Source organism: Phodopus roborovskii, unplaced genomic scaffold (assembly GCF_943737965.1).
Source record: "Phodopus roborovskii unplaced genomic scaffold, PHOROB, whole genome shotgun sequence".
Classification (NCBI taxonomy): domain Eukaryota; kingdom Metazoa; phylum Chordata; class Mammalia; order Rodentia; family Cricetidae; genus Phodopus; species Phodopus roborovskii.
Window position 1 is genome coordinate 36,911 of NW_026125316.1, and position 14,401 is coordinate 51,311.

Below are 14,401 nucleotides of genomic sequence, written 5' to 3' on the forward strand. Positions count from 1 at the left end.
TACTCCTAAGTAAAGTGTACCATGAGGTCTATATCAATGAATATGTGTGACACAGCCTTTATCAATTTTTTTCCTATATCATAACTCAGAAAATGAAACTGCTTGGACACAAATATATACTCAGAAACAGAAGGTAATAAAGAAAGTTTTGTTTGTGCTTGGTAGGACTGTCAAGTGAGTGGTTTTCTATTACATGTCACATGACATATGTCAGCGTGAGATCCAAACTTACACATTTCCTGAAATACTTCATTGAACTGAATTTTTTTATATATTTATTATTTATATTATTATTATTGTAAAATATTATACATGTGTAAAGTATGTATATATATTTCTACCCATAATTTTCCCACTGCAACTCTTCCTATGCCCCTCATTCACTTTTAACTTCATGATCTCTTCTTTAATTTTGTTATACGTGTGTGTGTCCAATCTGCTGAGTCTATTTAGTATCTCACAGGCTCCACCACTAAGTGAAAAAAGTTATACGCAATTAACTACATTTTAAAATGCTCTGATTTCCACATCCATAGGCTGTTCCGTCACAAATACTCAACAGTAAGTACATATACATATGCATATACATATAAAATACATGTGCATATACAAGAGCCATATGCTAGGTGACAAAGGAATGTCAGTTTTTTTTTTTTTTTTTTTTTTTTTTGTAAATCTCAGATATGGATGATTCTACCCAATAGATTTTCATAAAGTAAAATTGATACATTATATTACAAATCACAAAATAAATTAAAAGAGAAGAGATAGCAATGTTAGTTACCATCAAGCACCAGAGGCTGAGGGCTGCAGGTAGACACTCATGATGGTTGAAGAACTCCAATTGAGTCTACTTTACTCAGGTAAAGATTGATTATTTTAAAATAACTTTACTCAGTACATTTGAATTTTCTTTCACTTCCAATCAGAATAAATGACCATTTTCATGTTTTTTCCATTCATGTATGACTTAATAATTTTCTTAGATAATAATGCAAAGCTTACATGAATAAACTTGTGAGCGAAATATCACTTAATAAGCTTGTTATAGAAAATAAACATTGTTCATACAGCTTTCAGTCCATAAATAATCTTGTAGTATTAATGAGTAATAGAATGTTTTGGCTGTGAAAGTGGTAACAAATCCCATTTGTTATCTTCTTATTTTAAGAAACTTAGAGGAGTGCACCTAGATATGGTCACTCAAACAAATTCCCTTAGAGTTTGTGATTTAACATAATTAATGTTTTTTTTTATTGCATAAGGGAAGGTAGATGTTTTTTATTAGTATTTTCCTAAGTGGTTCAGCTATAAAAAGCAGCATTGTGGATTGTTTGTTTTGTTAATAATATTTTTTTATAACACATCCCTGACTTAACAACAGTGCCCCTGAAGGAAATAGGAAAAAGATAATAAGGCAAACATAGAACAAGACTGTGGTACCAAGTCTCAGCTAACATTCCCAAGTCTGGTTCTGTGGTTATCAGGTTAAGAAGTAGTGATTACTAAGAGGCTTACTGTTGCCCTCAGCTGCCTTAGGAGTAGAATTTCCTTGCCAAGGAACTGAGAAAACACATCTTGGTTTGATAAAATTAGAAGAGAACTGAACTTAGAGGCCAAAGATGACTCAGATGCTTTTGGGTCTGTCATTTACACATCCTGAAGCTTACAAGAATACACAAATCCAAAGTGTCATTCAGTTGTGTAGGTTAATCTGAGCTCAAGGCAACTGAGTAAGAAATCAGATACATATAAAGCCCTCTGCCTTTCTCCTGTCTGCCTAAAAGGAGGCCATAAATTTCCCCTAGATGTTAAATATGCTCCCACCTACTTCTTTTCAGGAAAGAAGAACATTTGCCAGTAAATATGGAGATAACACCAAAATGAGTCTATATACCTTAAACCTTAATAAATTCCCATATCTTCCATCATTTCCTCCTTATTTTATCTACTCATATTCTTGAGAGATAAAATTTGTTTTCTCATTTCTTCACAAAAGTTTGCCTTTTCTTAGACCTCAGATTTATATGCTTCTTGTCCACAAAGAGCTCTGCACACATAAATAAAACATTACTATGTAATAAAATTTATGGACCTTCTGCCATTTGCTGCTTTAATTCATAGACCCTCTTCACTAAAACTAAGGGGACAAATTGTTTTGTCTGTTTGGTCCTCCCAATTTCAACATTAACTTAACTGTCAGCCAGGACCTTTGACAAGTCTGAGAAAGAGATACAAAGTCTTTCTTAGGACTGTTTTCAGACTTCCATATCTGTATCTATTGACTTTGTGTAACCCCAGACATTCTCCTTTCAACACCATAGATATACAACTCTAGCTTTTGCTGTTGCTTCCAAGAAAACAGGTAGTTCTAAAAAAAAACTGACAGCAATGCTGCATAGCTAAAGACAACACCCATACAACTCATTGAACATAGAGCGGTAGAGCTGGTACCTACATAGAACCTTCCACTCCTATAGTATAGTGGCTATTATAAGGAAAAGTACTCTGCAAGCTACCTAAAGAGAAACATAAGCACCAAACAAAACAAAGAACCTTTGGTTTATAATCTGTCCTGTATGGAAATTATGTCAGAGTATTGGTGTCAGAAAACCTTGTGGGAGTAACCGACCAATGCCTGATTTGACTTAAGTCTAATTACAAGAGATGTACTCTGTATCTCATACTGCTAGGATGAGCAAGAACATGACAGAAACCTTGAGTTAAACCAATGCTCTTCATTTAAAAATATGACTCTTAGTATTGTTCTATTAAATTACTCATGTATCAGTGACCTTATTAAGCGATCTTATTTGGCCAACAACAGACTTTCTGCTACAGATTCGAACAAACACAGAGACCTGCAGTTACAAATTACACATAGAGAAATCTTGGAACACACTGCTCTAAACAAGATGTCTCAACCAAACTCTTTCCCTAGGAACTCAAGGACCATCCCTCCCATGGGAGAGAAGGCAAAGGGAGTTGGGGAGATAGAAAAGACAATGGATACCAGAAAGGAATAAGGACTCTGAAACAACTGAGCAAAGTCATATGAACTCACAGAGACTAAAGCAGCAAGTGCAGGGCCTACACCAGTCTGCACCAGTTCCTCTTTGTATATTTTGTAGCTTCCAAATTAGTACTTTTGATAACTAAATTATATACTATCCTAGAACCTTAATCTAGTACTGTATAAATGGTGTTTGCATGCCCCTTCCACATAGAGGGATATTTTCCTTACCTAGACACAAGGGGGAGGGCATGGGCCCTGTTCTAAATGATGTGATAGATTTCGATAATCCCTCCTGGATGACCTCACCCTCTCTGAGGAGTGGGTGGGAAATGGGATGGAGGGAGCTCAGGGGGCAAGTGAGGATGGGAGGGAGATGGAACTGGGATCAATATGTAAAATAAGAAAATATAATAATAATAAAAGAAAAAAATAGTACTTTTTATGGGACTCCTGAGTGAAAGAGTGGATCTGATTATTGTGCCTGTTCTTGGGGCTCTTTTTTTTGTTTTAATCATATCATATTTTGTTTTGTTTTGTTATTAACCATTAGAAACATGTTCCTTTCTAATTAGAGACAGAAAGGGAATGTATTTGAATAGGAGAGGAGGTGGTGATGAACTGGGAAGAGTAGAGAGAAAGGAACTATTTTCATATTGTAAGAGAAAAGAATTTACTGTAAATAAAATGGAGAAAGATAAAAATAGTTTTTATCTGCTCACCCAAGCAAGTGGGAGCTCACAGACCCCAATCTGACAGTTGGGCAATCAGCATAAGACCAAACTAGGTCCCATGGATGTGGGTGTAAAGAGTATGGTTTTTCTGCCCCCTGCTGCTGGTCTTGTCCCGCCGCCACGCCACCAGACCCAAATAATACACAGAGACTCTGTATTTGGTACAATACTGTTGGCCCTGTTACTTGTTTCTTATCGGCTAGCTCTGCCTTAATTATTAACCCATTTGTGCTGATCTATGTATTTCTCTTACCGGGGAGCCGGCGGCATACTGCTTTCTTCAGACTCTCCATCTTGACTCCTCCTTACTATTTCCTGTTTCCTCCTTGTGTCCTAGTCCCTCCTATCTTCCTTTCCTATTGGCCAACAGTGCTTTATTATTAACCAGTATGAGAAACATATATACATAATGGCATCTCCCATCATGTGGGTGTCAGCTGTAACACTGGGAAGTCTATGGGGCCTCTGGCAGAAGAACCAGTATTTATCCCTAATGTGCATTGGAGACCCATTCCCTATGAAGGGATACTTTCTCAGCCTAGATACACGAAGAAGAAGGACCTAGGCCCTGCCCCAAATGATTTGACAGACATCGATCCCCCATGGGAGGCCTTACCCTCAACAAGGAGTGGATGTGGGGGTGGGATTGAAGGTTGATGGAGGAAATGGGAGAACTGGGATTGGTATGTAAAGTAACATTGTTTATAATTTAAATAAAATTAGGTGTTTTATATGTTATATATTCATGATCTATGCCTTTATAGATTCTTGGCTTTATTTATTTGTTTTATTTATACATTTTAGTGTTATTGTCTCAATTTTAATCATTTTTCATTGGGACCTAGTTCAATCATCTTTACTGAAAATTTGAACCATGAAACTACCATTCTTCTCTCTGGTTATGTGAGTTCAATATCTTTAAAGAATACATGTAAGTGCAGTAATAACATAGTTGGCTTTCTGTGTCTGGCACAAGAAATATATTTTTAGCTTATTCAATTTATATGATATTAATTAAGTAACTTTATAAAGTACTTAAACATATTAAATATGTCCATATAACATTGTCTTTATTCATTTTTCAAATGTCGGTATTTTAGCTGTTTTCTTTTGTTTGTTTGTTTTTATAAGTCCCTGGTAATACCCCAGTGAGTGCATTATTTATAGAGGACTGAAGAAGAAAAGAGTTTCTCTGATAGCTGGTGTCATAGGCCATTGTGGGTGCTAGAAACTAAACCCAAGTCCTCTACAAAAGCACTACATTGTAATAATTATGGAGCCATTTCTCTAGCCCATTTCCATATCACAGCCAGTAGTGTTGATATAATGACATTCCTTTACTTTTTATTAAATATTTTTTTATTTTATTTTACATTTCAACCAATGTTCTCTCTTACACTCTTCCTCCTGTTCCCCTTGCCTTCCTCATGAACTCACCCCCATAAATTCCTTCCAGCAGGTAAGGGGTACCATGGAAGTCTACAAATTGGCACATTAAACTGGGGCAGGGGCAAGTCTCTCCCCCATGCATTAAGGCTGAACATGGCATCCCTTCATTAGGAATGAACTCCAACAAGCTAGCTCATATACACACATAGATCCTGGTCCTACTACCAGGGTTTTCTCAGATAGCCCAATTTTGAAATATATCCAGAAACAACATTTTTAATTTTTTTAATGAGCACTCACTATGTTCACTATAATGATTATGCTAATTCACACCCTCCATATAACCAGTATTATACCAAGAACTTTTTTCTTTTCATATTTTTGTCAAAATTGGTTACCTCCTTTTGTATTTGTTTTTAATAATAATGATTCAAATTGATTTGACATATGTCATACCTTCAAATAGTGAGATTAACTGTGATACATAATATACTCACTCTTGAAAAACACATTAGTGATAACTACTACCTAATGAAGAGAAGTAATGCCTTAATATAGAGATAATCCTACTTTTCTAACATTATATGTTCTTAAAATAATTGCATGAATGTTTTATAGCTATCTGTTTATTTATGAATTAAGATTGCCTTTCATAAGCCACACAGGTAATACTTTTTTATAGACTATTCACTGTTGAGCTGAATTATGGATATTGTTGTACCTATTTTTTATCATTATATGGAAAAACTTGGCTAAAATTAAGAAAATATATTCTAGAAATAAATATGAACCTCATTAAGACTAAATTTCATAAGCATTTTTAAGAATCGACATCATACAATTACTATGAAACAAGACATTTATATTTATAAAATATTCAATGCTAAGCATATAGACACATATGTAAATATGTAATACTGCTTAGAAATTGATGAGTTCATGTGCATTAATTTCAATTTAAAATAGAAACATATATGTTTGTGTTTTTATAAAAACAGTATGTATGAGTTAGTGTCCCGGGTTGATTTCCATTTTTATGGAGGAACAGAAAGGCCTTAATCAACTTAGGGATGTGGGGATTTATCAGACTCAAAAGTTACAATCACAGTCTATCACTGAGAGAAGCCAAGGGTGTAATTCAGGTCAAATCAGGATCCTGGAGGCAGGGAACTAAGGCAGAGATTACACAGAATTCCTCCTTACTGTCTTTTCCCACTGATTTGGTCTGGGCATCCAGGACCACCTTCCTAGGGGAGGCCCCACAAATCAACCATTAACCCAAATGTTCTACAAACTTGTCAACAGGACAATCTAATGGACATAATTTGTCAGTTGATGTTCCCTCTCTCCAAATGATTCTAGCTTCTGTGAAGTTGACAGAAAAAAAGACAGCTAATAGAAATATGTATTTTATTTATTGTGTGCGTGCATTTCGTGTGTATGTGTGTGTGTGTGTGTGTGTGTGTGTGTGTTGGTATACACAAATATTTCTGTGTTTTTTTTCCTCTTGGTTGAGAAGGTTCAGAGAAAGCTATAGACCAATTCAATGAACACACTTAGGTCCAAGAACTTGGAAAGGGAGAATGGTCCTTGAAGAAACATATGGCCAAGCTATAAAGAAAAATAAAACCATGAAATTTTCAGGTAAATGAACAAAAATTAATGTAGGGAAGAATTCACACTGAGTGAAGTAATCCAGGAACAGACAGAAAATGTTCTATGTTCTCTATGTGGCTCTTAAGTTTTTTTTTTTTTTTTTTTTTTTTTTTTTTTTTTTTTTTTTTGTTTAACCCAGTAAACTAGGATAAGAACATTGTGGGTTGAGACTGTAAGGATAAGAGATCATAAAATACAGAGGAAATTAAAGTGGAGAGTGTGAATACTATAGGCAAAAAGTTCATTCATGGAGAGTTTAGGACATAGGAAAATGGGGTGTTGGTAGAAAATTTAATCCAAATTAAAGGTAAGAAAAGCAGACCAGCAGAGGCAGCAGCCGGAGCAGCCGCAGCCTGTGCCCTCTCCTGCCCGCCCGCCCGCCCTCCGCCGCCCTCCACCCGCCCCAGGATCTCTTTCCCCCTTCCTCCTCCTCTACCCCCCCCCTCCTCCGCCCGCTAGCGGGGCCCCCCTCGCCTTCCCGCCCGCCCCTATTGTTCCGCCCCCGGCCTCCCGCCCTTCCCCTTCCCGCCCGCTCCCCTTTTCCCCTCAGTCGACTCGCGCCTCCAGTTTTGGCTTTCACTCCCACCAGTGACCAAAGACTTGACCACTCCAAGTCCAGCTCCCTGTTACTAGTAGACATGGACACCGGTGTGATTGAAGGTGGATTAAATGTCACTCTCACCATCAGGCTACTTATGCATGGAAAGGAAGTTGGCAGTATCATCTGAAAGAAAGGAGAATCTGTTAAGATGCGCGAGGAGAGTGGTGCACGGATCAACATCTCAGAAGGGAATTGTCCTGAGAGAATTATCACTTTGGCTGGACCGACTAATGCCATCTTCAAAGCTTTTGCTATGATCATTGACAAACTGGAAGAGGACATAAGCAGCTCTATGACTAATAGCACAGCTGCCAGTAGACCTCCTGTCACCTTACGGTTGGTGGTTCCTGCCAGTCAGTGTGGCTCTCTCATTGGGAAAGGTGGTTGCAAGATCAAGGAAATAAGAGAGAGTACAGGCGCTCAGGTCCAGGTGGCAGGGGATATGCTCCCTAACTCAACTGAGCGGGCAATCACTATTGCTGGCATTCCACAATCCATCATTGAGTGTGTGAAACAGATCTGCGTGGTCATGTTGGAGACTCTCTCCCAGTCCCCCCCGAAGGGCGTGACCATCCCGTACCGGCCCAAGCCCTCGAGTTCTCCAGTCATCTTTGCAGGTGGTCAGGACAGGTACAGCACAGGCAACGACAGTGCGAGCTTTCCCCACACCACCCCGTCCATGTGCCTCAACCCTGACCTGGAGGGACCACCTCTAGAGGCCTATACCATTCAAGGACAGTATGCCATTCCACAGCCAGATTTGACCAAGCTGCACCAGTTGGCAATGCAACAGTCTCATTTTCCCATGACCCATGGCAACACCGGATTCAGTGGCATTGAATCCAGCTCTCCAGAGGTGAAAGGCTTTTGGGCAGGTTTGGATGCATCTGCTCAAACTACTTCTCATGAACTCACCATTCCAAACGATTTGATTGGCTGCATAATCGGGCGTCAGGGAGCCAAAATCAATGAGATCCGTCAGATGTCTGGGGCGCAGATCAAAATTGCAAACCCAGTGGAAGGATCTACTGATAGGCAGGTCACCATCACTGGGTCTTCTGCCAGCATTAGCCTAGCTCAGTATCTTATCAATGTCAGGCTTTCCTCGGAGACAGGTGGCATGGGGAGCAGCTAGAGCAGTGCAGGTTCATCCATGATCCCTTCCTGCTCTTCACCACCCATGATCCATCTGTGTAGTTTCTCAACAGTCAGCGATTCCAGGTTTTAAATAGTTTGTAAATTTTCAGTTTCTACACACTTTATCATCCACTCATGATTTTTTAATTCAAAGTGTTTTAATTCCTTTCTCTGTTCAGCAGTTATGCTGACATATCCATATTTAGTTTTATAAGCTTCTCCCCTTTTTCCATTTTTTTTGGGTTTTTTTTTTTTTTTTTTGGCTCTTGAATTTTTGTTTGTCATGGAAATGTAAGAGTGGAGTATTAATACATTTCAGTTTAGTTCTGTAATGTCAGGAATTTTTCAAAAAAAAATTAAAAGATGGACTGGAGCTTTTTCTTTGTGAATAGAAACTGGATGCCACAGTGACTTATGTGGGTGTTATTCCTGTCTTCATGTTATTTTTATACCTTTAAACCTTCACAGAGCCCTGGTTGGGTTTGTATAGAATTAAGATATTTTCTGTTTTACCACTCCATTTTTCTTTTGTTGCTGTTGTTACTTTCCTTACTTCCCCTTGATCCTTCCCCTCCATGATTTTGGTTGGCCTTTAGGAAATTTATCCATGAAGAATGGCAATTACACATGCCCCAGTATAGAGCAACAGATGTGTCTATGGAGCTCACCAGGAAAGATGTGTATGTATACATGTATGTATTTTATACACACACGTACATACCCACAAAATACACACATACACACACACACCATAGTTGATAGTAAGCTTGGGAGTGGCTGCCCCTTATTCTAACTTTTGTCCTCAAAACACCCATGAACTAAAAATTAAGGTTCTTTTGAAACCCACTTATGTTCTTGTCCTGAAATTGTTTAGAAAAGGTAGAAAGGAAAGGAAGTTGTCCAAATTCTTCAGAGAAATTCTTAAATCCATGTATTCCACTCCATTCATTCACCAAAAAAAAAAAAAAAAAAAAAAAAAAAAAAAAAAAAAAAAAAAACAAGAAAACAAACAAAAAAACCCTTGACAGCTGGGCCTGCATGGAGTGGTTATATTTCAGGGTTTTCACAGGGTTACAATATGACAGTCCCCACCCCTACCAGGCACCAGGATAACAGCACCCCAGTTCTCCAGCTCTTCAGCCTGAGCCATCACATGCTGTCAGTCGTCTAACTTGCCTCTGGGCCCTAAGCCAGGGCTTGGGCAGAGAAGTAGAGGGACAAAGAAATGGGTTACATTGCCACCTGAGAGACCTCAGAGGGGAGGACCAAACCTTAGTTTTCTACCTCCCAAGTGCAAAATGTGTAAACAGTAAACGGAAAATAAAAGTGCAGTCAAGTGGAAAAAAAAAAAAAAGAAAAAGAAAAGCTGTTTAGAAGTCTACAGTCTTCCAACCAAAGAAAAAAATATTTCAGAGGACAATAGCAGACAGGTAACATCAATGAATAGGTAAAATTCTTGTGATTAAAAGTTTAAGCCTTATGAAGAAATTAAGTAACTCTTATGTAGGAATTGGGTTATACAAAAGTAAGGATGCATGAATAAGTCTTATGGGAATATAATAGTCTGTAAATGAATTTTAGGAAGTTTAATATTAAAAAGTATATTTGAACTAAAATGTTCCATGTGAGTACTCAGCCTAGAAGGCATAGGTTATTAAATGAAAGTTTTAGTGTCAGATATGGGATGCCTTCTAATTAGTTATTGGTAACTGAAGCCCAGTGCTACCCAAACCATGCAGACTTCTTGCCTTTGTTATTGACCATTAGTATATGCTAACTATTGCTAAAGATACTACTCACTTCAGAAGGTTCAAGACATCAACATCAAACTATCCCCACTGGCTAATTAAATAAATTCCTGAAGATTATTCCTAGGTTTTTGAAGGAAAAAAGCATCAACAGTCTTACCCAGCATTGGACACTGCATGCTATAGTGCTGCCTTACCTTACAAATTTACCTTGCAATACCAGAATGATGGTTTTGGGAAAACAACTGCTTTCTCATGGAAATGAAGCTTATTCCAACTGAGGCAATTTAAACCTGTTACTGTAAACCTGATCAAAGCTCATGGTGTGGATATCTTAGTCCCTAGTGGTGATCCTACTGTTGCTATTTTATTAAGTGGCCATGCTGCCAAACTTCATTCTAATATTTGTGTTTATACCTATATATTTATATTTATATTGTCTTTAACTTTGGTCAGAGAAACTTCCTTGTGTATTTTGTAGTAGATACTACAAGGCTTATAACTAGTCAAAGGGCCAGGTCTAAGGAATTCTGAATGCTCAATTCTGGATGGGTCATAACTATCAATGTCTTGCCATCCAATGCTCAGGGGACTTTGAGAAAGAGTGGGAAGAAAGAATGAAGGAGCCTATGATGAGGTGTAGAGCCTTGGGAAGTTGACATGACTTTTGCAACTATCAATTCACAGCAACAGTGTTTACTTTTACAAAATTGAACCAATGAAAGTAGTATGTCTGGGGGAGGGCTACTGCAGCCTTATACTACCCGAGGAGTTACTGACAGCCAATGAATACTTAGGGAGCATTACTCACCTTTGGAGATAAAATTACAAGGGTGTTGTTCATGACCCAGTACATGGCCACATTCCCTTGGGCATATGGGTATAATTAACTGGATTTGGGTATATTAATAACAAGAAAAGGGGGACATGAGGTTTACAAGGAGAGAGTAGTGGCAGGAACATTAGGGGGAGGAAGTAGGTGGCAATGGAGGATAGATATTATTGGCATGCACTGTATACATGTATGACATTTTCAATTAAAAATGAAAAAGATCAATATTCATGCCAATATAGATGCATGTGCACTAGGTTTTATTTATGCAAACAAGAAACTTTTCAGGTAGTTTCTATTTTCTTACTGTATCATGATATAGATGATATACTTGGATTGGTGAGTACTCCCTGAAATTTGTTTCCTCTTCTATCCACCCTGATACTAGTGTTTAACTATCACATCATATACAATCACACATTTCATTTTCATTTGTATCTTCTACTTACCTAATATTGATGATAATTACACTACATGAAACCTATGTATTATCATTTGAGATAATACAGTTTAACATTCATATGTTTATCTTTAGTATACTTTTGTCCCTCATTATTAGAAGGTTAACTCTATCATCATACCACTGTATCCCAAGAGAGATAAGAAAATTAGTAAGCCCATAATTCTTTTTTTTTATGCATATAGAGTATTTTTTATTTAATTTTATATAACAAAGTCCAATTAAATGAAAACAAACATTTATACACAATATTTGGGAATTTGGGCGTCGTTCTTTCCAAACTACTTCCTGCTGGTAAGGGGCGCTGTCTTGGGGGATTCGAAGAAGATTCAGATATCCTAGCTGTAGTCTGTAGGGCTGTTTTGTCCAGCTGTTTGGAATGTAGGATCAGCGTGTACTCTGTTTCAGGCGGTCTGGCATGATCAAACCACATTAGTCTGGAAGGAATCCACATCTTTTCATTTTCTGTGGAAACAAAAATAGAAATACTTTTCCCCAGTAACTTGTTCTTCAACTTAAATTTTGGAGTCAAAGCGTTTTTTTTTTTTTTGTTTTTTTTTTTTTATTATTTTACATGTCGATCCCAGTTCCCTCTCCCTCCCTCTCTCCCTCCCCCCAAGCCCTCCCTCCCTCCTTCCCTCACTTTTGCCCTCTCTACTCCATAATTCTTTACAAGTTAGTGCATATGTTCACCAAGATAGTGCCTGTCCCATCTAGTAGAAACCATAAAAAAATGTATTAGTATTTGATTTCAATACTGGTTTATGTGAGGAATCTGCTTCTGCTAACCATTTACAAATGGCTGACTCAGCACAGAGATTTTCAGGTTGCTTGCTTAATAATAAAATGTACTTATGGATTCTTATCCCTAACATAAAACTTGGTATTAAAAATGTACATTGATTTACTTTGTGAGTAAGCATATAAACACTTCCTTGATTGATAACCCAATCAAATGAATAATATAGATAGACTTCTCTTGATGTTGTAGCCCCCTGCCAGTTTAAAAAAAAAAATAGACATGGGTACTTACTTAATCTCCAAACAGAGAGCATTTAATTGTTTACATAATAAACATGAAAGACAATACAGCAAATATAGTATTTATGCTTAAAGAGGCTTAACCTTGTTTGCTGAAAACTCTTATAAATACTATTATAATATTTCTATAACTTTTATTCATGTAAACTCCATTGAAGATTATTATAACAACTCAAATTCCAGTTTTCATTCTAGTGATGGTTTTAAGCAGAAAGGCATGTTTAAATGCTCTGTGGAGAAACAATGTGTATATTGGAGAGATATCAACAAGATAACCACTTTAATGAATGACCAGCTTTTATCTTTTCTGGCAAAGCAGCAGTCATAAATGACATGTCAGACATGACCTCTAAATTTCTCATTGGAGGCTTTCCCATATTCTCTTGGGTGATGTGACAGAGTATTGCAATTCACTGAGAAGAAGACCTGCAGTAGGGATGTCCTCTACATTTATCTCATAGACATATTCTCATGGATAAGTGAATTTATTATGTCAGAAGACCATTTCTACATTTTAGCTATAAACACCCCGTAGATTGGAAAGTGCCTTGGTTGCTAATCTCCAATGTTGTGACCCACATAGATAGCACAGAATAGTTCTGAAAGCCTGACGAGAATTCTTGACAGTGAACATTTAATGGTGATGTGTGCTTAATGAGGAAATAAGAACTCTCCTGCAAATTGGATTCTAGTGTCTTCAGTCAATCAAGGAAAATCACAAAGCTTGTATTTCAAGATACAGGAAGCAAAGCATTCCTCAAACAGATGGACATTTTTGGTAGAGAGAAATAAATCATGTATATATGTATATACATATTATTCTTCTTGTGTATATAATATCTCCCATCTCATTTATTTTAGTTATTTTTTGCCATTTTCATCTTTTATTTACTTTCTATAGTCAGCAATGTTAAGATTAAATAAACAAACTCAATCAATTACTAATTGTGAGAACCTGACAGAATTAAACTTCCTGAAATTTAATTTTCTGCCCCCTTTCTTATATTTCTTTCTTTCCGTTATTTTCTTTTGTTTGTTTTTTTCCTTTCTACAGTGTTGAGGGTGGAACCAAAATCACTATCTGGCTATGTGGGAGCTCTACCAACCTCAGCCTTAATTTCTCTATTTCTAATGACAGGAGTTTTAATTTAACAGCCTTATTAATTTCCCACCTTCTCAGGTATCCCCAGGAGAAGAGCTAACTGTAATTAGTTCTATGAAGATTGTAGTTTTATCTTCTTTCTTTCTTAATGAGATAATAGATGTGCATAAATTAAAAGTACTACTGATACTATGAGTAATGGAATATTTGTTCGTCTTCAAGTTTTCCATTTTACAAATTCATGATCTTGCTACTATCTTTAGCATACTAGTACAATGTATGTCTCAGAAGACATTTTGGAAAATTAAACACCTCAACATAAAATAAAATGTACATAAGCCATGATAATAATGCATTAAACTACCAGGAAAAAATACTTTTACTACACTCCAAAACCTATACTTAGTTGCTGTTAGAAAATAACTGTTTTTGACATCGAGACATCTTGTTTGAGACACTGCAAATGTTCATATTCAGAAGAGGGCATAAGTCAGAGTCTGATTAGACAGAATCAAAAAAAAAAAAAACACAACAAAGATCTGTGAGAATATAAAAGACGACACATTAATACTTTTGAAAACAACCTTCAAGATAGAGGTTACCATTCAGGATGCATACACAAGTGTACTTTGAAAACTTGTAATTCTGTGGAAGAGATGTTAAACTAAGAGGGAATTCTGGGGCAGGT

General features: G+C 37.0%; 1 protein-coding gene across 1 annotated transcript; it reads left to right on the plus strand.

Annotated features, from left to right (window-relative positions):
* Positions 1-7,276: 7,276 nt before the first annotated feature.
* On the plus strand, positions 7,277-8,925 carry LOC127213796 (poly(rC)-binding protein 2-like). The gene is given in 1 exon segment (XM_051174253.1): positions 7,277-8,925. A coding segment is annotated over 1 exon segment (1,098 nt). The 5' UTR covers positions 7,277-7,430; the 3' UTR covers positions 8,529-8,925.
* Positions 8,926-14,401: the final 5,476 nt, after the last annotated feature.